This window comes from Hippocampus zosterae, chromosome 6 (genome assembly GCF_025434085.1).
Source record: "Hippocampus zosterae strain Florida chromosome 6, ASM2543408v3, whole genome shotgun sequence".
Lineage (NCBI taxonomy): Eukaryota > Metazoa > Chordata > Actinopteri > Syngnathiformes > Syngnathidae > Hippocampus > Hippocampus zosterae.
This window is the reverse complement of record NC_067456.1, coordinates 11,508,106-11,533,717: the sequence shown is the minus strand read 5'-3', so window position 1 is coordinate 11,533,717 and position 25,612 is coordinate 11,508,106. Positions and strand designations below refer to the sequence as shown.

Genomic DNA, 25,612 nt, shown 5'->3' with positions numbered 1-25,612 from the left:
ATAAATGGATCATTTAATTATCTGATTTCTTTTAATGTAATTATTGTTCCCCCCCCCCCCACCCCAAATAAAGAGAACACATTTTTGAGTGTGAAAATCATCCCAAATGAAGAGAAAGTTGATTTAATGGCTTGCTTTAGCGGAAAATAACTGGTGGAAAGAGATCGTAAGACATTGTGTTGAGAGATATGAATGCACATTTTAATAGATAAATATACATCTACATGTAATAGTTTTCTGCTTTGATTCTAAAATTTTGACGAAATGTTCCACGTCCCAAATTATCCACACTCTCAAGTATGTCAGTACAGAAAGTACAGTCGTAGTTCATTAGAATGCGGGGAAAGTGATCATCATCACCATATGGCGCAACAAAAATAACTTCTTAAATTATTCTACCTCCTTTCTGTACCATTACCAGGCGAAAGATTTAAATTAATTTTCTCCTTAACTCGTTTGGCCAAAAAGCGTTTCTCAAGGAGAGTTGCAAACAAACGAAGTAAGAACAGCCTCCATGGCCAACTCCAACCAGCGACAGCATTTTATGACCTCTTTAATGACATCGAGTGGCGTAAAACTGCACTGCATCATCTGTTCCTGTTTCAAAGATTTCACTTACATTTATGTATACTACATGAGTGGAATAAAATATGAAACAACTTTCAGTGTTATGTGTTACAGGTCTAAACCAATGCAAATAATACAAAATGTTGTGAAGCTAAATATCTCTCAGACAGCGTCTGTCAAGATAAATGCTCTGGCCGATGCGCTGATCTCATTCACGTCTTATGTCACACAAATCCTCCCGAAGATACAGCACTTCCGTCGTCCTGCATTTCACAGTCACTGGCTACTAAGGAACACTTTCGGTGGGGTTTGGACCATGTGTGGCGCCGTGTCAGCAATGGCCTTCCTTGAGCCTCAGGCAAGGAGAGGATTGAGATGTTGTTGTTGTTGTTGTTTTTTTTCAGTCACTAATTGTTCCAAGCTGTTTGCAGCATGTCAGCTACATACTCAAAGCAACAAAACGTCATGAATTTAGAGTGGATCGCTTCTTTACCATACATCAGAAATGGTGACAGCTTCGACTCGATGCACAAAGTGAAGGGCAGTTCAATCAGGTGTCGTTCATCATGAGCATTTATTGAAAAACGAGAGATAAACGTTCCATGGTCTCCGATGTAATCTGAGTGCAGAAAATTGTTCTACTTTTTCATATAAAATCCGTAAAACATATAAAAAGATGACAAGGCAATTCAGTCAGTGTTACAAGAAGGCAATACGCCCCAAACATTCTACGCTAATTCAAATACAGTACTCTGTTTATTGTCTCTAGTTATGCGTGCAATAATACTTCTAACTAGCTCAAAAGTGTATGACTAGACTGTGCACTTGTAGTGGTCGCCTTTGGAATTTTTTTTTAAAAAAAAGAAGAAGAATCCCTTGACATGAGATGATTATCGAGAAAAGATATTTTGATAAAGAGTTTATTTATGAAACTCAGAGAAGCAGCCTCCCCTGCATAGGTGGACATTGCATATCTTGCATCCAAACACGCTCTCGTGCCGTAGTCCCTTGTTGGTGCAGTTCCTGCAGCGCCGCGAGCGTTCCGACATGCGCTCCAGGCGGTGTCCGTACTCGATGGGCGAGTCGGCGTGCCTCTTCCTGGCGGCGCGCTCCATGCCCCTGGCACCCTGGTAGTCTCCGATGAGCTGCTGGGCCAGCCGCACTCGGAAGTGGCGCTGGGTGAACTGCTTCCCGTTGAGGCCGGCCGGCGACGCGCCCCCTCCTTTGCTTTCCCTCAGGAGGACGTAGGCGTTGACGATACACACGTTGACGTAAAACCACAGAAAGTAGCGCCACCACTTTCTGCACGGCCGGCCCACCTGGTAGCACTCCCTCAGCTGGTCACACAAGTCCACTCCCCTCATGTTCTCCTGGTACAGCAGCAAGGGGAGTGGCTTTGGTTGTCCGAAAGACAAACCTGAGCTCTCCATGCTGTCGCTGTCCCCCTCGCCGTCCGTCTCGCGGCCGTGCTGCTCCCCTGGGCTGATACCCACAATCCCTGGCGCGGAGTTCGTGGATAGGCAGCTAATGACCTTGATGTCCCGTGTCACCGTAGCAACCAGGTTGCCACGCTGGCACTGATAAAATTCCCCCTGGGACAGCTTGCCCACATTTCGAGGGCGGAGGACCTCAGGGAAACCTTTCCGTCCTGAATTAGTGGGCCCGCAGGCGTAAAGTCCGTCCTTCAGCAGTCTCTGGAGGAGAGGCACCGAGTTGAACAAGCTGTCCATGAAGAGGTGATGGTATTGACCTTCCAGGCCCCGCACAAGCGAGGTGACCACCCTGTATCCCTGCAGCACCACCGCACGGTCCTCACTGGGCCGGCCCACGTGAATCTTGGCTCGGTGGCAGTAGCCCGAGCGCGAGTCGCACAGCATCCACACGCTCAAGCCTTTTCTCAGGGGTTTGGAGGGCATGGAGTGCGTGGGCGAAGAACGCCCCTTGGCGACAAGGGCGCTCTTGTCTATGGTCAGGCAGCGGTTGGGCGTGTACGCGTCCCACATGGTGTTGTCCAGCACATCCAGGAGAGGCCTGATTTTGAAAAGGCCGTCGTAGCCGCGCTCGCCTCGCACGGGCTCGGTCTCCCTGTCGCAAAGCTGGAAATACTGGGTGAGCTTCTCAAAGCGCCTGGCCGTCATGGTCTTTTTAAAGCCGGCGTTGCCTATGAAAATGTCACTGGCCCAGTACATGTCGCTCTCTGGCAGCTGGTTGATGCCCATGAGGATGTTGAGGCCCACGTAGGCTCTCATCTCCCTGGCGTGGGTCGGGTGCCAATGTGAGTCTGTTTTGCCGCTCCTCCTTTGCCGATAGAGGGCGTAGTTGTTTGTTTGTTCCACCATGTGTTCAAAAAGCGAATCTGGGAAGAGTATCCGGAAATAGTCACGGGGTTCGGCGTCATCCCCCAGCGAGTGCTGAGGGCCGCTGGAAGCATTAAAAGTCTCGATAGAAATCACCTGGTCCGGTTCGCCCCAGAAGTCCGGAGACGTGCAGTCCTCGAACAAGTCTTCGTCGTAGCCGAGAAAGCTCGCTCGCTCCTCTTCCTCTTCCTCCAAATCGGAGAAATCGAGGTCAGAGTCGTTCGAGGCGACGTCGGAGCAGTTAGTGGAGGTGGAATAGTAGCACTCCTCCGAGTTGTCCTCCTCTTCATGCTTGAGTCCATTGCTCCCAGTCACCAAAATGATGTTGCAGCCTGCCCCGGCCACAAGGCTGCCGGCCGCCGCCGCCGCCGCGCTCGCGGACCCATTCTCCCCCGCGCCGCCGCTGACACCGTCCTCCTCTTCCTCCTCGTCTTCGTCCTCCTCCTCCTCCCCCCGCGCTCCGTCTTCGTCGTCGGAGTCGGGCTTTTTGTACGGAATTTCAAACCACTTCACGTCGGCAGAAAGATTTAGCGGGTACTCTTGGCCGTCGCACGTCGTACTACTTTCTGTATCCGCGCTCGTTTCCAAAATGGTAAAAAGCTCCCTTCCGTTTCTTGCCGTCGCCATGTCGGGGTATTAAAGTGCCCCTGCATGAGTCCCCTTTCGGCGTGTTCTTTTCCACGCAGCAGGGAAATAGACGCACAAAGCAGTCATCCGAAGTGTGTCGATGTGCTCTGGAGGGCAGCGTCTCGGGCAAACGTTGAACCTATGCGGCGTTTGAGGGCTCCATTCGCATTGTTTCCGCTCCCGGTTCTTTGTGGGCTTCGCGGCGCAGTGTGGCCGCAGACGTCAGAAGCTGCATGCATGTCCTGCTTGCTAGGGCGTTTTGCGACTGCAGCTGGTGGGGTTGCTAGTTCGCAAGGCTGGCAGATGGCCGCTCGCTCCTCTAATGCCCGCTGGCATTCGGCGTAGCCGTCATCCCGGAGCAGTTTGGACAAAAACATCACATTCACAGGGAGCAGCCTCACGGGACGCACTTTTGTCATCGTCACAACAAGCGGGTTAATCGACAACGCTCAATTCTTATGAAATATCTATTCAAAGTGAAGGGCACGTTCCCACCATTGGGAGATGCATCCACCACGTATGCATCCCGACCACAATGCAGTGATGCACATCAAACGGCGGTGTGGAGTGGTCGTCGATGGAGTGAGCACAGAGGCAGCGTGTTCATTCATAAACATGTGTCTTCTCTCTGACAGGTTCTTACATGAACCTGAAGCCCTATAGGCTATTGTGGAATTAGGGACCTCCCTCGCTTTTATGAATGTGGGCAGATACACTCGTGTGCTTTACTCGCGGGTTGAGGGTGAACAGCTCCCCCTGATGAGATTGATGGTTCCTCTGCAAGTTACTTCTATTGTACACAATACAGAGTTGCAAGGTACTTATGTCATACGCAATAAAAAGTTGTTTATACTATGCGAGATTCGATTATGACCAATGCTCGCATTATCATTTTGCTCTGCGCCAAAATGAAGCTCTAGTTCTACACATATCAGAATAACAAATCTTGAATCATAATTTTTCAGATGTTCTACTTTTCCTCTCTACATTTGAAAATAATTGTCTCTGCCTTCGATTCCTGTGTCTAAAAAGGATTGTTTTGAACATTCGTGGATGACAACACAATGAAGAAAAGACAAAGACGGGTCAACTGATTCAGATCTTGAGGTCCAATAGGTCAGAAAAAAACGGGACAGCAGCAACACGGACAAACATAAACTAGGGAACATTAACGACGATGATGACAGATTAGGAGAAACAAGGTATTCCCCATCCATGGCCTAACAGCATTTAAGAGTATTGCTTGTAAGGATGGCTGCGATTGGCTGACAACCGGTTCAGGGTGTCCCCTGCCTACTGCCCGAACGTAGCTGGGATAGGCTCCAGCACCCCCGTGACGTGACCCGAGTGAGGATAGAGCGGATCGGAAATTGGATGGATGGATGGCGTGTAAGGATAGGTACAAAGTGGAGAACTAAACTGGCCCCGGGCTGGGAAAAAACAAAACTGCAGTATTGATAAACTCCCTTAACCATTCTGTAAATGGTATGAGAGAAATTACTTAAATAAATGTTCAAATGTTGTTGCTATGTAAACATTTTGCACCTTATACCTCTGTGAGCATCATTCTAACTGACAATAGAATGAATACAGTATCTGCCATCCTCGCCTCCCCATAGCGCCGTTCACGAGAGGCCCATGTAACTCCTTCCTGTGTTAATGCGGGGCTCTGTAATCATATTACGATGTGATAAGTAGTATTATATAAAAACATCCACTGTGCCGTCAAAAGCTGTAGTTTGTATGATCATATTTTGTGGGATCGGTATTTGTGGAACATGGCAGTGACTACGTGCCTTCACAGGGCTTTTACTAACGTGCACGCGGCGCTAGCTGTCGTGCTTTATGTTGGGCGAGTGCTGTTGCTCCGAAAATACAATCAGAGCATTACACTCTTCAGGCACAACTCACAGCTCTCCACTCAATGCAACTATAGGCATATTCTAATGACATCACTTTCACTGGACACCGGGGGAAACAAACACTCACACACACCAGTTGTTTCGATAAAACTGATGATTATTAAATAATAAAGTCAACTTCATTATTACATGTGCAACATGTGCATAATGCAATCACATGGGGGGTGTTCGTCTGTCATCCTGATCCCACGTGAGACAGAGATGCGACCCTGTGCTGATGTTTCTACTCTAACATAGTTTTTGTTTTTCAGATTTGTTGTATTAAATGCTCAAAGACAAGTTTAGCATATTGTAATTTCATTTGGACATAATATCATCTATAAATATGACACATTACATATAGGAATTCCAATGTGGATACCTTTACCTGACATAGCTGCACGGCTCTCCACTTGGGGTCTCATCTGGGAATTCCTTACACAACCATTACACTAACGTTAAACGTTTTATTCTGATTTGTGTGCTTATGCCTGGAGACTGGAGAGGGATGGAGCGATGACATATCCCTGCTCAATAATGCACTTTGCACCAAGTGCAATCAATCATTAAAATGTCAGAAGGAAACAGGAGGCTTAACAAACATATTCAAAAAGTACTTTTTTTTTTTGCAGCCCAACTGCATGTTCCACCCTTATTGCTCCACGCAACTTTTCTTTCACACAAAATACATTTTTGTATATTCACAGTGTAACAGTAATTTGTTCAAATATTTTTTGTTCTGTCAATGGTTGTTTATTTATTGTATGTTTGAATTGTAATTGCAAGACAAGTGCATTTATCAGTAAATGTTTTCTTTCTTTGAACATTTTTCCACGAAATTTGGAACATATTCAAAATTTCTTGGTGACAAGAAAAAACTGTTAGCGAACGACTCCCGAATGTCTTTGTGACGGTTTGCGACCTTGACCGAATGCCGACTATGAGAGAGAGAGAGAGAGAGAGAGAGTGAGATGGATCAGGATCGAGCTATGTATCGATCTATCTAGCTAGCTAGCTGCTGTTTTACAATAATACTTAACTATATTTATCGTTTCATATGTACCTGTGCCTAGAAACCACAGTGTGGAAACTTCCTGTCACACAAATGCATGGGTGCAGTCTGATCGATCATTGCCAACAGACTTTCAAAACACCCACACTCTCCTTTAATCTCGCTGTTTGTGGCAAGCCACTTTCTCTTGACAATCACGTCATGTTTTTGTGGTTTGATAAAAAGAATGAAGTTCTGTATACTGTACTGTATGTGGAGCCTCAAAACCCGATTCTGGGTAGTGATTTTTTTGCTGTGCGGGTGTGAGACGACAACTGTCATTTTCTTTTCCATCTTATCGCTCAGTGTGTGGCATGCCTAAAAAGAAGTTTACACTGTTGATATTTTAGATGCAAAAAGAGTAAAAGGTTGCATCTCAAACTGGTTTATATTTTATATGGGCTTCGTGCAACACATTTTTAATCATTATCAATGTCTTACATGCGTAAGATACAACAGCCGTAACAAAAGAAATACATACGCTAGACTATTTTCAAAACTGTATTTTAAGATCTTGAACCTAAAATCTTCCCTTCCAAGCTAATTTAGTGACATCAGTGTCTTTGGATTTTCCCCAAAACAGCAAACCTCTGAATGTGAATTTCTTGCTCACTTGGGAGGTGACCGGTTAAATCATGTCTTCCTGTTTGGGGAGTGGGGGATGGGCTGGCGGAAGAGTCCCTTTTCCAAATTCCTTTAGCTGTGGCCAGCGTCTACATGGCTGGCTAAGCACTGGGCCTTGCAGAAAAAGCAGGAGCAGTTTCTGTATTCCTTCCTCACTCGCTTAACACAAGATCCTTGTCTCAGTGGGATCAAATTGCCGCCATGACTTACAGGCCTTCGTGTTGTTTGTATTCACATGCAGCGGACATGAGCGGTTCACTGCACTGTGATGCAGCATGTTTAGAAACAGTGGGAAATGTGAGAGGCTCAAGTCCTCCCATGTTTGGGCCAAAAATAGAAATCAAGGGAAAAAGGCTCACTCCCAGCATTTCCAGGCCCCTGGAGCAGAGTGCTGCAGCAGACCCCACAGAGAGTCCTTTGGTGGTGTGGAGAGACACTAACCAATTGGGGTTCAGACCCTCTAACACATGTTCATGTGTGTATGTTGCTGCAGCGAACTCCGCTCCCTCGTGGATGAGTTCAGATAAGGCCTCAGTGTGTGTGTGTGTGTGTGTGTGTGTGTGTGTGTGTGTGTGCAGCCAACAAGATGGACCGGCCCTTCCTTCTGTCACTTCCATGAATGCTTTGTGTGTGTCGAATTTTTTCATAGCTGGTATTCTTTTCCAACACCTACTTCCTGTTTGATCTGATTTGAATGACAGAAATGTGCAAAAAAAGGAATACAATCATTTAAAATCCAAACCAAAACATTTTTGTTTTCCCTTACAAGAAATTTAATTGAAATGGAATCGGGAAAAACAGTCATGATTTAAAATGAATAAATGTTATGTACTTGAAATGTATTGAAAGTTTGGCTCAAGGGATGTATATATGCGGACACCCGCAGCGGCTCCTCTTGTTTTATGTTGAGAGTGAAGACATTTCATCTGCGCTGTATGTTACACATACAGTACATTTGACAATAAAGTTTGTCCAATCCAATCCAACCCAATATGTTGGTATCATTATATTACAAGATGTTTTCAATATATATTGACAAATTGCTAATTATATTCGGTTTCTATGTAATTGGTCAGAAAATGTGACGAAGTGGTCTGCACAATCTTTGCAGGCAGCGGCCTCTTGTGGTACTATTGATGAAGAGCACAATGGTCAACATTTAACAGGCGATATGATATTCTGGCAGCTAAATTATAATACAGTACTGTCATGTTCCGTTTGTAGTTAGATTCGAGGGGACTTTTTAATTTTGGCAAAACAAACCGGAAGTACCTTGTCAAGTACCGTTTTTGGGTTGATTCTACGGCACTTTAATTTTGGCAGCTTGAATGAGTATATGTCTTGGAAAGCATCGTCTGTAAGTCGAACCCTGTTTAGACTGCACTTTTATGATGTCTACCAAACCGTTTCTTCAGTTTTTGCATTGGAATTGTGCAATATTAAGAACGATTTTCCGTCCGTTTTTGCTATGCTACATTAGCGCTTGGGCTATCCATATTAGCGTATGGGCTACTGCATGCTAGTTGCGGCTATTTTCAATGCTAACCGTGCATATTTTGGTTATTTCTGTTCCAAGCTTATATTGCGTTTTGACAAGTTAACATTACAATGTAGAGTGATGACACGGACACATTTAATTTGAACGGTGTGAAACTTCCCCCTTTTTGTGTTTCTATTTCTCTGTATAGTTTTATAAAAATCTAAATAAAATGAAACTAAAGCTCCATCTCAACATTGTGGATCCTTGGTCTTTTTTCGTTGTTCGCTATCTGTCTATCTGTTCACGTTCGGACACGGACAAGGAGGACAGAATAAGTATTAATACTCTAGTATCAACACCAAAATGTGATTTTATTCGATAGCCGTATCACTTATGCGCCTAGAATACGTAATGCAATAATTATGTTTGAATGTAGTTATTGCTATTTAACATTTACAACCTGTTCAGGTCAAGCTTGACCCCTTTTGATATTGGACAGCAATAATATGCTTCAACTGCCATTGTTTCACTTCACAATTGGACGAGATTTCTTCACGTAATACAAAATACACAACAATTTCAAAAGTTGAAAGCAGCGAATACTACACTTTGCCTACACTGAAGCAGTTCCAGGTCAAATTTGACCCGTGTGAAAAGGATTTTCGATTTACCGGTGTATGTTAGATCAAAAAAATGTGATAACGGTGAAACAGTTGAAACAGTTGAAACTGTGTAACGGTCATCGTCAACGGCATATTATAAGTAAATAAACGAGAACTGTACAGTAATATGAATCATCTTTATATTTTGTTGAGATTCTGTTCTATCGTTTTTTACTTGTATAGCGAGGCAAAAGGGAAAAATAAGAAGGGAAACAAATTACTGTTTTTTTTTTTTAGCAAAACCACTAGATGGCGTTAAAGCACATAATACTGTACATAGGCCTATGTTAGGTGGTTGAATGAATCCAAATGTAATGCTATCTCCGAAACAGCACTTCTAGGTCATGGACGGAGACAGTGACTCCTGATAATACAGAAGGGTGTAAAAGTAGGTACACAGTAGTATCACATCAGTGAATTATTAGTGACATACATGAATGAATGTAGTTATGTTTGTATAATAAACACAATAAGTATTGTATGTGTTCTGTCTCTCTCTCTTTTATAACTGTATGCTTACTTTTGCTCAAGCCTGGAATTGCATCAGGAGCGAGTCGGGAGTGTCCCCATTTAAAAGCGTAAGATCAAGATAAATGAGAAAGAAACATCAAACGGATCATTATCCTCCTCCACTTCATCATCAAAAGGCTTATTATTCCTTTGTTTGGTACGGTACATGTCCACTCTTGGGATCTTTAAAACATGGATGTTGTAATAACCAAGGATTCTGAGATGGAAAAGTAATTACTTAACCATTGTTAGACTTTGGAATGCAATATTTTAAGTGTTTTAAGTTAATTACATTTTAATTGGGGTGGCACGAAAATGGGTGGTTTGCCCGTCTGCCTCACAGTGCAGAGGGCATGGTTTCCAGCTTTCCTGTGTGGCGTTTGCATGTTCTCCCTGTGCTTGCGTGGGTTTTCTCCGGGTACTCCAGTTTCCTCCAACATTCCGAAAACATGTATGGTAGGTTGAGTGAGCGCTCTAAATTGGCCCAAGGTGTGAGTGTAAACGTGAATGGTTGTTTGTCTGTTTGTACCTTGTGATTGATTGGCAACCAGTTCAGGGTGTACCCTGAGACAGTTGGAAAAAGCTCCAGCATGGCCACGACCCTCGTGAGGATAAGCGGATCAGATAATGGATGGATAGATGGACATTTTAACATGCTGGAAAAGCTCCAGCATTGCTACAATCCTCGTGAGGATAAGCGGATCAGATAATGGATGGATAGATGGACATTTTAACTGCCAAAACAAAGATAGTTTTCATATATCGTAAAATAGACAACTAAGTTCCTTCTATGTAAAAAAAAAAAAGATCGTGTGAAAGGTTTATTAAGGCTGTACATGTGAAGTATTGTAGATCTAGACTTGGGCCCCCTGACAGAATTTTTTTACAGTCATTCAAACATCCATCCATCCATTTTCAACATCGCTTATCCTGAAGAGGGTCACGGGAATTGCTGGAGCCTATGTCATCTGATTTAGGGCGAAAAGGCGGTATAACTTATGAACTGGTCGCCAGTCACTGGGCACACATTTTTTTCCCCTTTATTTATTGAACATAAAACATATACAGTAATAATTTGACAGAAAATAAGGTAGAAAGTAAAAAAAAAGCAGTCTTCATTCAACACAGTTATTATGTTCAAGGGAGTAGGGTGAAGTAAAAAACGTATCTAGTCCTACCCCGTTATGTGTTTATATCTACTAAATCATTTTTATATCAATCAGAAAAGAAAAAGTAAGAAGATCGAGGCACATCGAGACAAATAACCAGACACACCAACATTCACACCGTCTCTGCCCGCACACAAGTCAGGCAAGTACCACTACACAATCAGCGACTGCTATTAAAACAACGAAATTAGTTCGTCCTTTGACTCATTCTGAATTCCTCATGGTTGTGGTTAATTCTCACTTTTCCGACATGACTGAAGGCACCGAGTGACTCCCTCCTCGGTGACGAGTGATGACGTCAACACGTAGGACGTGAAAAAAAACGGACCAACGTCCGACGTGAACACGTTCCGGTGTTCTCCGCTTAAAGATCGTCGGATTGCAACCAACTGAACATCAACAGTAGAACAGTCTTGACTCCGGGAACTCACCGGAACCAAACCCTACTGTTTAAATAATTCTATATTTGTTTTTATTCACTATTCATTTTATGGGCTTACGCGCTAATGCTAACTACCCTAGCTCGCGTAGCAGGTGAACTTATGCCATTCGGCTGCGACCAAATACTTGTCGCTGTCCTCTTCATTTCTATACAGCGTTAGATAACGAAGGACATTCGGACCTTTTCAGTGGCTGTCAACGCGATCCCTCATCTCGGCTGTTTTGTGTTTTTTTAATTTTATTTTTTTACCGTGTCGGGACGTCTTCTGGACGTGTTCCTGGCTTGAGGCGTTCGAGGTCACCCGCGCACTTGAGCTCTTTATCAAACCCCCCGGAAGGAATGAAGAGCTTGCCGTACTTCTGCCGGGGAGAGGTCGTTCGGGGCTTCGGAAGAGGCAGCAAAGAACTGGGAATACCGACCGGTACGCCTCTTTATCGTTTGTTTTTTCCTGGCTATGCGTCTTTGTTTTTTTGGTCTTGTATGGTTTCACAGACGTGGACTTCCGTCTTCTGCGGTCACCAGCCTTGATGAAACTGAAAGCTACCTATTGGGTACTAATTTCCTCTAAGGGCCGCCAGTTTGATAAACACTTAAATATGAAAACTGCTCAAATGAGTTCGAATGACATGTTATCTATAAATTTAAATTAACTTAAAAAAATAACTTAAATTTTACTAATAAAGACAACCAGTAAAAGGTACAAGTTGTCTGTGTTTGTGCGTCCGTACTTCAGCCCGCTAGTACATGAGAGGACACTGAACATGGTAACAATTTCTCGCAATAATTATCAACAATGATTTAACAAGAAGAAAAACTAATCATGTATTTCAATCTTGATAGGTATTTACGTTTTCAAATGATCGATTTGACAACATTCCCCCATGAAATCACAATATCCCATCAGAGGCTATTTTTACAGCAGACCTGTAGGCAACTCATTTGGACCTTTGTGGCTACCTTTATCTTTACCTTTTAATTTAATTAGCTTTTAAATAACTTCAAGACCAGAGGTGGGCAAACTATGGCCCGTGAGCCACGTGTGGTCCCCTCTGTCCTTGAAACTGTTCTTTAACCTTTTGAGAGACATGTAACGGAGAGGAATCAGGATTGTGTTTGCAGAGTCGTATTGTCACCTCATAATGCGCATGTATTTATTTATAGCATTCCTCTTTCATGTTGCTGATGTCATACCTGGCACAGTCATTAAGTTCCATTTACGGTCTTGTGGTTCTTATCAGATTTTCTCAATGTCAATTTCAGCCAACTTCCCTGACTGTGTGGTGGAGCACCTTCCTGGTGATATTTGCACGGGCATCTACTACGGTTGGGCCTGCGTAGGAAACGGCGACGTGCACAAGATGGTGATGAGTATTGGCTGGAACCCATATTACAAGAACACAAAGAAGTCCATGGTGGGTACCAAATAAATGGACGCCAGCTGGCAACTCATACAGTGAATGAGGAGTCTTCCGATCAGGGTTTTAAGCTGCCGTTACCGATCATCAAAGAGTGTGATTGGCTGTGTGTATGTGTAAAATTGAGTCATTGTGTAAAAATGACCTTTCTTCACAAAATGGTAACATTCTTTGCGCAAATGTCAAAATTGTTATGTAAAAACTGACCTTTTTAGGTTAAAAGTGCATCATGAGACAAAAGGAGAGCGCTGGGGTATATAAGTACCATACGTCTAATCACATACAGGTACTGGTACTCAAGAATAATACGAGTGGAAGTTAACATGCAGGGGGAAAAAAGCGAAAATGCCGATATATGATGCAAGGATGTCATAAGCTGATGTAATCGGTGACTTATGAAAACTTGCATGCATGGAGGCAGAAAGAGCAGCCATTGATGCTCAGCAGGAGACAAAAAAACTAAAAGAGAACATTGATGTTAGCCGGAATGAAATGAAACGTAGCGCATGGCCTGGAGCTGAGATGCCCGATTAGCACGGTGGTGGAAAAGCGGGTTATCTTGAGCGCCACGCTGTCATCAACGCATGTGTGCTTCGCTTGTTCCAGGAGACTCATGTGATCCACAAGTTCAAAGAGGACTTCTACGGCGAGATCCTCAGCGTCGTCATGGTGGGATACATTCGCCCGGAGAGAAGCTATGACTCGCTCGGTAAAGCCAACGCACACACGCCGTGCTACCCGTGATTTTGTGTCTGGTCTGAACCCAGCATAAAAGCGCCAAATCGATCAAATAAACACTAGGGTACAATTAGAATAAACGATTTGTCACAGCATGCTTCACAAAGAGAATGCACCTCATATCCGAGTGTGCCATATGGGTGTCATTTCTTAAAATACCGTATTTTCCGCACTAAAAGCCGCACCTAAAAGCCTTCAATTTTACTCAAAGCGCGGCTTAAAATCTGATGCGCCTTGTGTATGGTCATTACGGTAATATTTCGACCAAAATGGCTCCTTGCTCAAGACATGTTGACAACGCAGAGTTCAAATTTAAGGCGATCGGATTATGGTAACAGAAGGCGCAATAACGGACCAGCGTTGTTGTACCTTTGGCCACAATGCAATGGAGGATTCTGGTTAAGGTGCGCCATTATATATTAAGATAAAACCTGTTTTGCGAGTAAGATGCGGAAATGTCATCCAACCGAAACATGTTTGCTTCTGTCAACACAGGCTGCGTTTAAAATTTGACTGGCGCCCTAAATTTGTATTTGAGATGGTCTCTACTTGTACATGTATCTCAACGTGCGCGTGTGTGTGTGTGTGTGTATGTGTGTGTGTGTGTGTGTGTGTGTGTGTGTGTGTGTGTGTGTGGACGTACCCGTGTGTCCATCCTACAGAGGCGCTGATCGCCGCCATCAACGGCGACATCTCGGAGGCCAAGGTGCAGCTGGAGAGGCCCGAGCACGTCAAGCTGCGGGAGGACAACTTCTTCATCAGCCATTCCACCTCCACTTCAGCCGCCTCCTCCTCAAAGACTTTCATCAACGGCCACTGACGCCAAGCGGCGGCGCATGGCCGGCCGGCCTGTTGCCATGGCGACACCTGGGTGAAACCTCGTTAGTTTGAATTGTTTTGTAGCAGCTGTCTTGTTTTCAGTCTTCTGTCTTTGGGTACACACACACGCACGCACACACACGTGTACATTTGCGCATGCAAAAACACATTCAATAAGCCAGTGTAGGAGCGTGTGTGTGTGTCAAGCGACGCTATGCAGAATGACCTTGGACTAAGAAAAGATTGAATCACTACAGGCTAACTCTGTTGTTTTGTTTCCTTCATATTTTTCAAATCTCGAATCTACTTGAATGGTGGTCTTGGTATCCGTTTGACTCTTTATTAATATTAAAATAAAGGGACATCTTCTCTATTTCTTTCCTCGGTGCACATTTGTCACATACCGACATTACAACAATGCGTTTGGAAAAGATCTTTAATATCTTCATAATATTTCACTCCAAATGATCCAACTTGATTCTTGTTAAGCATCAACTTTATCTTTGTAATATTCCACATTTCTTGGGAAAAAAAGACCAATTGTAACATTGATGACATACAACTTAATTGGGATAATTTTCTTCCAAAACTCCAACTCTTGTGTAAAGCTTAACTTTTTTTCCACTGCAGATTTTTTTCAAGTTATTTTTCTCCGTTTTGTGTGACAATATTTGATATATATTATGTATTTGATGTAAACATCTCAATGTTTACATCAAATATCATCTCATCTCAATCTCATCTCAAGTACATTTTGTTTTTCCTTCTGTGTACAAAATTATCCTTTCTGTTTTTACACACAAAAGTGCACTTGTTTCCCAACGTCTCTTTTTTTTCCAATGCAAAATTTGGACTTTTTCCCCCAAAAGATTTGTCAATTGAAATGAACTTTTTTTTGTTTAATGTAAAATCTTTCATATTTTCATAAGTTCATATTTTGTTCCACAACTTATGTATGTCATTTAAAAATATTTAATTATTCTCATCTGTCTTATTTTTTAACAAAAATACAACTTTCTCATGTGAAATAACTTTCACATCTTTTTACAATTAAATGGCTTTTTTTTTTTAACTATGTAAAATTACGTTTCCCCTTTTTATATTTCAGCATTTGGGGCCACTATTACAACACAGCTCTTACCAAGGCCACTATTACATAACAAATGGAAGTTAAAGTGTAGAGTTGAAGTTTAGCCAGGAGCTTGAACTTTTCTTTGCACATAACCGCAACATTGTTGGAAGCTCAAAGTCCACTCACTCGGCACAAACACACACTTTTCCCTCCTATTGCTACATATATGTTCTCAATTCATTTTTGTCTGTATACTGTCAGATGTTAAATTATATAATAAAAAAATATATATATATACACTGTATGTATATATATATATATATATATATACACTGTATGTGTAAAGGACTTGTGAATATAATGTTCAGATTTTACTGTCTTGTGTTCTTCAAACTTTTGTATAAAAAAAGAGAACTGGAACTCGAGGGTGTCCACAAAGTCTGGGTACAAAACCGATTTCACGGTCAACAGACCTTTCTCCCCTTGACTTGTTTTTCTGAGATAAATGCACTTGATGACCATTACAGATTCTAAACCACGAGACGCATTACCTGGAGTCACTTGGATTTTGCAAAGCGCTTCAAATTATGCATTGAAAATTATGGAAATCATGTTGAGAATATTTATCACCATTGCAATTAAAAAAATTTTAAATGTGGGGGCGGTTTTCCATGTATCCAGACTTTATGGACACCCCGTAGAAGCTCTCTCTGACCAGAATTTAGTGCTCAACGCGAAACACTTCTTCCATTTTTTTCCAGATCATCCAATAAATCCTGAACAATTCTCCAAAAATATATTCTTTGAGTTAGAGTATTTTTGGGGGGATGAAATGAACATTTCAGGTGTGTGTGTGTGTGTGTGTGTGTGTGTGTGTGTGTGTGTGTGTGTGTGTGTATAAAGGAAGGAGATCGGGGACAAGTGAGTGTGAGAAACATCCAAGCTCCATGAATACATCAAGGAGAAGGCTCCAGCTGATGACGTACTCAAAGAATGTTCCAGACAATGAGGCGCTAGAAGAGGGACCATCAAGCTTCAATAAACACGGGATGTACCACCGGATCATAACTGAAGTGGCCGATCTCAAGAAGTCCTATCAGTGGCTAGAGAGGGCTGGCCTGAAGGACAGCACATAGGCACTCATCCTGGCTGCTCAGGAGCAGGCCCTGAGCACCAGAGCCATCGAGGCCCAGATATACCACACCAGACAAGACCCAAGGTGTAGGTTGTGCAAAGAGGCACCTGAGACGATCCAACACATAACTGCAGGGTGTAAGATGCTGGCAGGGAAAGCCTACATGGAACGCCATAACCAGGTGGCTGGCATAGTCTACCGAAACATCTGTGCGGAGTATGGACTGGAAACCCCAAGGTCAAAATGGGAAACACCTCTGAAGGTGGTGGAGAATGACAGAGCGAAGACTTCCAGATCCAGACTGACAAGATGGTAATGGCGAACCAACCAGATATCGTGATCAGAATCAGAATCATCTTTATTGGCCAAGTATGTAGAACACACAAGGAATTTGTCTCCGGTATAACACGCTGCACTAGTATCATCGTAAACAACAAAATCATTGAACCATTTTAGAGTATACCAGTAGTTTTGTAGTACCATTTTGTGGTGCAAGAAGAGTGACTATGTCAGTGACTGTTTAAGGAGTTAATGGCTAGAGGGAAGAAGCTGTTTAAGTGTCTACTGGATTTGGTGCGCATGGATCTGTAGCGTCTGCCTGAGGGGAGTGGCTGAAAAAGGTGGTGGGCAGGGTGCGAGGGATCCAGGAGGATTTTCCGTGCCCTTGTCTTGATTCTTGCAGTGTGCAAGTCCTCAAGAGTGGGTAGGGCGGTGCCAACGATTTTTTCTGCCGTCCTAACTGTCCGTTGAAGTCGGATTTTGTCCTTTTTTGTGGCGGCCCCAAACCAAACCGTGATGGAAGAACACAGGATTGATTCGATGACTGCCGTGTAGAACTGTCGTAGCACCTCCTGTGGCAGGCCATGCTTCCTCAGCAGCCTCAGGAAGTACATCCGCTGCCGGGCCCTTTTCAGGATGGAGATGGTGTTGACTTCCCACTTCATGTCCTGGGAGACTGTGATTCCCAGGAACTTGAAGGTCTCGACGGTTGACACAGGGCAGTTGGATAGTGTGAGGGGCAACTGAGGAGAAGAATGTGTGATCATAGATAAAGGGCAGAGGAAAGCCGTTGTAGTGGATGTAGCGGTCCCAAATGATGGAAACATCAGAAAGAAGAAACACGAGAAACTCGAGAAATACCAAGGGCTAGGAGTATAACACTTTGAAGTAGAATTTTGAGTTTCTGTAGGCAAATTGGGAGAACAATGTTTTTCATCCCAATTTTTGGGGATTGGAAAAAATCGACTTCTACGTAAAATTAAAATTATTATTTGTGGAAGAAACTGTTTTCATGAAAAATTATGACAGAACAAAATCCTTTCTAGGTAAAATTAATACTTTTCATGTAAATAAAGGGGAAAATTACAAAATTATAACTTCCATGTGCAATGCTTATCACAAAATTAAAACACTTCATGTAAAATCGGACTGAACAGTTTAAAACTTTTTTTTAACCGGTTAAAACTGGACCTTTTCCCCTGGCAAATTTTTCATTTAAAAATGTGACTGAAAATCCGTCCAAATAGTGGCGCCAACAAACCAGCTAGCGACATGACGGCTATGTGCTTGCTTCAATATCAATGAAGACAAGTAGTTACTAGCTAGCTATAATGAAGCTAACTAATAATAGAAATGCTAATTAGTTGCTCCCTAGTTACAAGTAAGACATCTTCTTTCGAGCAAGGTAGCTATAATAATTAGTGACTAGCTAGTTAAATATAAAAAAGCTATTTGGCGGCCATTTTTAAAAAAGTCTATTTTCAATACAAGATATAATCTCACTTGTGTCTTATAATACAGTTAATCAACTTTTTTTCCCTCCACAAAATAATTTTATCATGTCAGATGTCAAATTTTAAAAGTGTTATGTTTACATTTTCCACATAAAATTTCATTTGCTTCCGACTGGATTTTTTAAAAAATCCAATAACCTTTTGAACATAAAATGTTTTCTTTTGACAACATAAAGCGACAGATGTGATATATCCACTGGCTTGTGCGTATTCACGTGTAGGTGTAGCTTTCATCGTCATACTCCAGCTCAATGTCATCCTCCTGCTCGCCCAAATAGTTGTACTTGAACTTCCTGTACACAGTGCCATCTTGTCCCATGTACACGATGTCATCTTCATCGTCGTCGTCATCCTCCGCCCTGACGATTCTGTCGCTATACTCCTCAAAGGAGGACGCGACAGCTTGCTGTGCCGCGTGTACCACTCCTTCGTTGTTGTCCAACTTCTGGTAGCCGCCGCTTTTGGTTTCGGCCTTGCTGGCTGCGGCCGTGGCGCGTAACTTTGAGCGAGCGCTGAGGAAAACAAACACCCCGGCCCCGACTGATAGGATCAGGAGGACGCAAATAGTCATTGTCAGTCTGGCCCCGCCTCGGTGTTCTCGCTCGAAGTCGGCAGCATCTTTCAGCACAAAGTTGACATCCAGGATGCATTCCTCTGGAAGAAGAGGTTTGAAATCACTGCTTTACCCAGCAAGGCGTCATCCAGTCGCCTACTCCTGTACATATGGCCACTTCACTCTTCATAAATACCCGTATTTGCATTTTTTTCCCCTGTGGAACCGAGCCACAGCGAGTTCCTCTCATCCATCAAACAGAAATCGTGTCAAGGAAGTATTTGAGGTGATACGCTTCGACAATGATGAATGGGACAGAAGCATAAGAAGCAAACAAAAAGCTATTCCGAACAAATGTTTTTGCATCTCAGTGTATCCTTTTTCTAAGATTTTTTCTAATACTGATGTGTGTTGTCAGTCAAATATTTTTTTGTATTGCTGTCAAATGTTTCCATTGATTTTTGTCTCAATAATTTTTCAAAATATTTTAGTTGTTGTACTTCTTGTCATAATTATTGTGTAATATTTTTACAATTGTCAAATACTGAAATCTTTTTCTTAATGTTTTTCATGGGTTTTTTTTCTAATCAATTTTGACTAGTACTGAAATACTTTTCCACAGACAATTTCGACTCCCCCCCTCCCCTCTTACACAAAACTACAACTTTTACCATAATTTTTTATTTTAAAAAATAGTTTTGGACTCTTTTCATTTAAAATTACGAAACATTTCTTCCATGTAAAGTCACATTATTTTCTCATCATTTACACATTTTAAATTTAAAAAAAAATTCCACACTAAATTACAACTTTTACTGAAGGAAATAAAGGTTTAAGGTAAAACGAAAAGACAAAAAAGGACAAAATTTGGAGATACGGCATTAGTTTTTTTCCTTCCTTTTTAATCAATGATTGCTCCAACTGCTGCACTGTGGTGTTCCTAATAATGTGTCTGCTCGTCTTACCCAACGAGGCGTGGCAGTCGCAGCACTTCCAGCCCACCGGCCGGTTGGCGGGCAACATCCGCTCGTGGCAGCAGCTCAGGCAGCGCCCGTCGTCACTCAGGATCTGCGAGGCAGGGCACTCGGTGCAGTTCCAAGCACCCCCGCCACGACAACCCAGGCAGGACGGGTCGCAGCGCCGGCAGTCGAGCGCGTTGCCCTCCGATGACTGCTCCTGGAACCGAGAAGAAGAAAAAGTTGGTGTTCTGACGTAGACGCAGGTCAGCATATATGAAAAAGATAAATACCTGGTCGGCTAAGTAGAAGCCAATCATACACTGGGAATCACAGATGCTGGAGCCAATCAGACGGTATCCATGGTAACACGACTGGCAGGACATGGCGCCGGCGCCTGGACATACACAGTCATCAATTAGCTGCACTCATATATACTTCACTAAAATGAAGACTTATGTTATGCTCCACACATACATACAAACATTGTGGTCATTGATTTATGATCCATCCACAAAAATAAATAAATGATTTATGGCCCCTTCATTAAAGCATTAAGGAATGTCCAACTAGATTTTATGTGCTCCTCGTGTAAAGTTAACTGGGAATATCATGATTTACATATTAAGATATGAACCAAACGTATACGACAAAAAAAGAAAACGGTTGATTGATTTATGGTCCACCATTAACTCATTCAATCGCAGCCATTTTCACTGGAGCAACCCCCTCAATCCCAGCGTTTTACCGGATTTTGACTGATCTTGCAAGGCCCGCAGAATATTTGGTTCTAATGCTATATAAACATGGAGCCTACCAAAATAAAATTTGGACTCTCTTCCGACCTACTGGTCGCCTTTTTACATTTACAATGCAAATGGCTTATTCTCATTCACAGATTGCATCAGACCCTGCTCCTCCCTCTGAGGCAAAAAAAAAAAAGACGTAGACGTATATGTACGTCCTTGGTAGGCAGGGCCTAATTTTAAAAAGATGTACAAGTACGTCTTGTGGAATGAAAGAGTTAAAAACAAACAAAAGTGCAGGTGGATTTTATGGTCTCCTCATGTCAAAATTCATCCTGATTTATGACCCGTCAACACTGGGATTGGGGGCGGGAATGTGACTTCTCATGTCCACAAAAAATACCTAAATGCTAATTGATTTATGACCCAGCGCGCAATAAAATAACAGAATAAAATGGTTGATGCTTTATGATCCCTTCCTAAAAACAAAGGAAGGCACAGTACATTTGAGTTGTTTTATCTCTTCACGTCAAAGGGATAGAACATTTGTGGCCCTCCATTCGATCAAATAAAGGAAGGCCCAACTGAGGTTTAATTCATGAATTTATCATAGTTACTTCACATGAATGTATACCTCAAAATTAAGAATTTCTTTTATTTGGTTTATTTTGGAGATTGATATCGTACCGTTAATTGACGAGCTCTTTGGCAATGTCAATGAAAAGAGAGCATTATGTTTATAAGGGCTAAAATTAGGACAGCTCTTGTACAGGAAAGAAAATAAATAATCTCTTGTGACTAATCATTTGGATCCATTCAGTGACCGCTGTAACGCTTCATTTTTGAGGACATTCATTCCCAAGCGACGCTATTTACCCGAGTCATCCTTACGAGAGCGGATCACAAACCTGTGCACGTCTTGCACGTGGGGTGGCACTTAAGGCAGGTGTGGGTCCAGCTGTGATGATAGTATCCCGGCGGGCAATTCTTCATGCAGCGGCTCTGGTGCCTCGCGTAGACGAAGCCGCTCCGACAACTCAGGCAGTCGGTGTCGGCGGGCCCCCGACACCTACTGCAGGCAGGGTCACAGCGCTCGCACGCCATGCTACTGCTGTTGCCGAAATGACTAGAAAAGGAGAAATGACAGCAGAGGTTGGAACTGGTCAATAATAAGTCTCAACCCATAACATTCAAGTTTCAGGCAAGTCTCAAATTACTCAAAAATCGAGTCACACAGTCTTGGCCTGTATACTACAGTGATGGGGAAAAAAATCATTTTCACTGACCATAACACAATTTGAAGAGGAAAGGGACTGAGTCTTTACCATGAATCAAATGCTCATTGCCCCCTCCCCCATAAAAGGGATTGTAGTTACCATGAGATGCTACAAGAAAGCAAAAGGTCCTTAAAATGGGCAGACCGTTTCAAAAACAAGGGATGGATAGAGGCTTGTAAGATGTCTCTTATGTTCAGAGTGGTATGTTCCAGTGATGTGTGCTCAAGCTTAAAGAGATTGGTATTCCATTTGGATTGTTTCATGTATTGTGTCTGTGACATTGCGGTCAAAGAAATAATCAGGAAGGCATCAACACCATGCGTGCATCTAGCACGTACACATTATGAAACCATGTTATATAAGCAACTGTATGAGATGGTAAACCATTCAACACAAACAAGCCACTTTTGAGGACAATTAATAGAATTGGCTAACATAGTACATTCCAATGTAAAAGAAACACTAAGACAAACTGACGCACAAACTCCCTTTTTGGGTTTTATAAACAATCGTAACAGCAAAAGATACTACATGGCTAGGAGTAGCTGCATCAGGATAGAAGCAAAGACACACTTTTACTCTCACTTTGACCGCTTATTCAAGAAGCGCCAATACAACAGGGATTCTCGAATGCAGACGAAAAACACAAATGATGCATAAAGATGCAGCAACGTTGCAGTTTTCAATGCTTTGGTCTAATTGCAAAAAGAAACGGAAGATAGGTTCCATAAAAATAAATCAGAGAACAGGTTGCTGAACCCCGAATACGTGGGTGCTCGCTGTATGCTGTAAAAAAGCGATTAAAATCTATTGCGCTCTCTTTTTTTATGTGTATTCTGTATTGTCATATTTAGTAGATATAACATATAGTGCATGTACATACGTCGCCATGTACCGTATGTACATGCACTATTATCCATCCGTCCATCCGTTTTCCGATCCGCTTATAAGAAAAGTTAATTACCACACAGAAAAAAAAAACATTGCTTAAAAAATGCGACACGGGGTGTAACACTGAAAGGCGATATAGCGGGGGAACATTGTACTACTGACCTCTCAAAGCAGGTTTGTACACAGCTGCTGCCCTGCCTGAAGAAACCCGATCTACAGGCGAAGCACTGCACGCTGTGGCGTCCGGTGCATGAGGCGCAGCTCGCGTGGCAGCGCTCACAGGTGCGCTCTTCCTTGTCGTCGCCATAGTAACCGGCAGGACACTGCTGCACGCACGTGGAATCTGCCAAAATAAACAAAAAGGAAAAAGTCGACGCCAAGTGTCTCGTACAAAAGGAGCGTGCGTGAGTAGCACTCACTGAGCAGGAAGCGCGGCGGGTCGCAGGCGAGGCAGCGGTCCGGGCCGGGGCCTCCGGAGCAGCTTCGGCAGGAGGCGTGACACGGCCGGCACTGCCCCCCGCCGTCCTTGTAAGTGTGCGGAGAGCATTGGCTATACCACACGCAGTGGCCGCTGGCATCGAGGCGGCGCGTGGACCCGCAGCTGAGGCACGCCGATGGCTCGTTGCCCGAACACGTCAGACAGGTGCGATCGCAGTCTGGATGCACATGACAAATGGACTCAAGATCGACATTATCAGTGCTTTGCAAACTTTTAAAGAAAATTCAAAGCTCTCCAAGTACTGACATCACGACCAATAGTAAAATACAGTCGGTCGTCACCAATACAAGGCGGTTGTTAAAAAAAATTCATAGTAGAATGTGCTGCACCAAAAATGTACAAATACAAATTATATTTGAATACATGTTGGAAAACCAATTCCCCCAAACTAAATATAAATGGACTTAAAGGGGAACTCCAGTGAAAAAAAAATCTTTGCGATAATTAGTTCCAAGTGCACTCACTAGTCTAAACGTGGTATTCCGATGAATATAGTGTTGAGGGAATAATAATGACACGGTTCAAAGTTAGGTTTTCATTCATCTCATGGGGATGACATTTTGTCCAGCACCGCCCCCTGCTGTCGACTGAAAATGACATTCAAGTCCACTGGCGCTCGAGTTGAAAGTCATCTGACCAAACCCAGAAAACGGGTGAGCCTTGACTATATTCTTAGATTTGAGGGGCTACAATCAACATATTACCAAGCAATATTTTGACATGATGGCATCAAAACAAATGCAAAGTATTATTTTTGGAACTTCCTGGCCGGTGCATAAAAATTGTGCTTTTTATAATTTTTTTTGTCTATTCGTGTCACTTTAGTCACATTTTTAAATTACATTTTTATTGCATTTACAGTCAGTCTTTACACACTTTTGACTTTATATGTTTTTATTTTATTTTATACACTTTATTTTATTTTTTAAATATTTTTTTCATTATACACTATTTACAGTTTGAATGTTTCATTATTTTTAAAATTACATTTGATTTTTTTTACTTATATTTTGAATGCATATTACATTTCAATTATACCTCTGCACTCGCCATCAGCGCTCTCGTAGTAAGTGTTGCTGGGACATTGGGGGAGACACTCTCCGTTGTAGCGGCGTGCTTTGGGGTTGCGGCACGTGCTGCAGTCGTCGGGGTCGGGCCCGTCGCACGAGGCGCAGTCGGCGTGGCATCGAACGCACTCGCGCTGCTGTTCGCTGGGGAAAAAGCCAGTGGGGCAGTTGTCCACGCACTTGTCGGCGTGGAGGAAGAAGTAATCTGCACACTCTGGTGAAGAGGACACACACACACACACACACTTAAGTGTAGGGTTTAAAAGAAAAACAACAACAAAAAACCCGGCTGTGACACTGCTCGAACAATTGACTCATGTTGCCGTGTTGAAACGCATGAACGTTTTGATGTTGGTTTCCTGTGGAATGTACAATGGAAAAGGCTGCTGGGTGTCCTAAGCGCAGCCGAATGATTGACGTACTTCTTCAGCCATGCCTTCTGTCTCTGATAGGCTAATATAGAGCATAAGATTGAGCCAGAAAGGGATGTTTTTTCAAAAGATCTTTTTAATAATAATCTACTCTCAGGTCAGACAACCAGTTTGAACATATAGGACAAAAAGCGTTGTTTTTCAAACTGCAAACTTCTCCTTTAATCCAAAGATTTTAACGCCACTCAAAAAGAGAGATTTGGCAGACCTCCCGGTGAAAAATCGTGGATTCTTATTTATTAAATTTTTGTTTTTATTCTTTATTTCATACCAAAAGTCATTCATATCACACTATATTTAATCCATCCATCCATTCATGTTCCCATCCGCTTCATCCTCAAAAGGGTCGCGGGGGGTGCTGGAGCCTATCCCAGCTGTCTTCGGGCAGTAGGCGGGGGACACCCTGAACCGGTTGCCAGCCAATTGCAGGGTACACACAGACAAACAACCATCTGCGCTCACGCTCACACTCACACGTAGGGACAATTTTAGAGTGTTCAATCAGACTGCCATGCATGTTTTTGGAATGTACCGGACAAAACACACGCAGGCCCGGGGAGAACATGCAAACTCCACACAGGAAAGCCGCAGCCAGGATCGAACCCACGACCTCTGTACTGGGAGGTTGACGCGCTAACCACTGGGCCGCACTATATTAAATGATTATGCGAATTAAACTCCCTTCTTTAGTACATGTTATCAATTGACCTATTCCCTACACCGCTTATCTTGTTCAGGGTCGTGGAGTGCTGGAGCTAAGCCCAGCGGACTTTGCGCGATAGGTGGATTACAGTGCAAAAGGGCATAGACAGCAAAGAGGGACAAACATT

The 25,612-nt window shown here is 43.0% G+C and overlaps 2 protein-coding genes across 2 annotated transcripts in view; one reads left to right on the top strand and one right to left on the bottom strand.

Annotated features, from left to right (window-relative positions):
• The first annotated feature begins 11,298 nt into the window (after window positions 1–11,298).
• rfk (riboflavin kinase) lies at window positions 11,299–16,231 on the top strand. Its single transcript, XM_052067848.1, has 4 exons — window positions 11,299–11,811; window positions 12,651–12,802; window positions 13,412–13,514; window positions 14,206–16,231. Exons 1-4 carry the CDS (start codon window positions 11,730–11,732, stop codon window positions 14,361–14,363), a joined length of 495 nt encoding a protein of 164 aa, XP_051923808.1. The 5' UTR covers window positions 11,299–11,729; the 3' UTR covers window positions 14,364–16,231.
• Window positions 16,232–17,868: 1,637 nt separating this feature from the next.
• pcsk5b (proprotein convertase subtilisin/kexin type 5b) overlaps window positions 17,869–25,612 on the bottom strand; it is an 80,762-nt gene continuing 73,018 nt past the window's right edge. Inside the window, exons 31-37 of the mRNA XM_052067800.1 lie at window positions 24,323–24,565; window positions 23,205–23,441; window positions 22,948–23,128; window positions 21,526–21,743; window positions 20,165–20,268; window positions 19,881–20,091; window positions 17,869–19,016 (exon numbers count right to left, since the gene is read on the bottom strand). Coding sequence (XP_051923760.1) covers window positions 18,574–19,016; window positions 19,881–20,091; window positions 20,165–20,268; window positions 21,526–21,743; window positions 22,948–23,128; window positions 23,205–23,441; window positions 24,323–24,565 — 1,637 coding nt within the window. The 3' untranslated portion in view covers window positions 17,869–18,573. The remainder of the gene's footprint in view (window positions 19,017–19,880; window positions 20,092–20,164; window positions 20,269–21,525; window positions 21,744–22,947; window positions 23,129–23,204; window positions 23,442–24,322; window positions 24,566–25,612) is intronic.

Bases quoted from the DNA above. Each gene is read 5' to 3' on its own strand.
- rfk (XM_052067848.1), top strand. From the start codon at position 11,730: ATGAAGAGCTTGCCGTACTTCTGCCGGGGAGAGGTCGTTCGGGGCTTC. The intron at 11,812-12,650 runs GTACGCCTCTTT...TGTCAATTTCAG, and splicing joins AGAACTGGGAATACCGACCG to CCAACTTCCCTGACTGTGTG. The intron at 13,515-14,205 runs GTAAAGCCAACG...TCCATCCTACAG, and splicing joins GAGAAGCTATGACTCGCTCG to AGGCGCTGATCGCCGCCATC.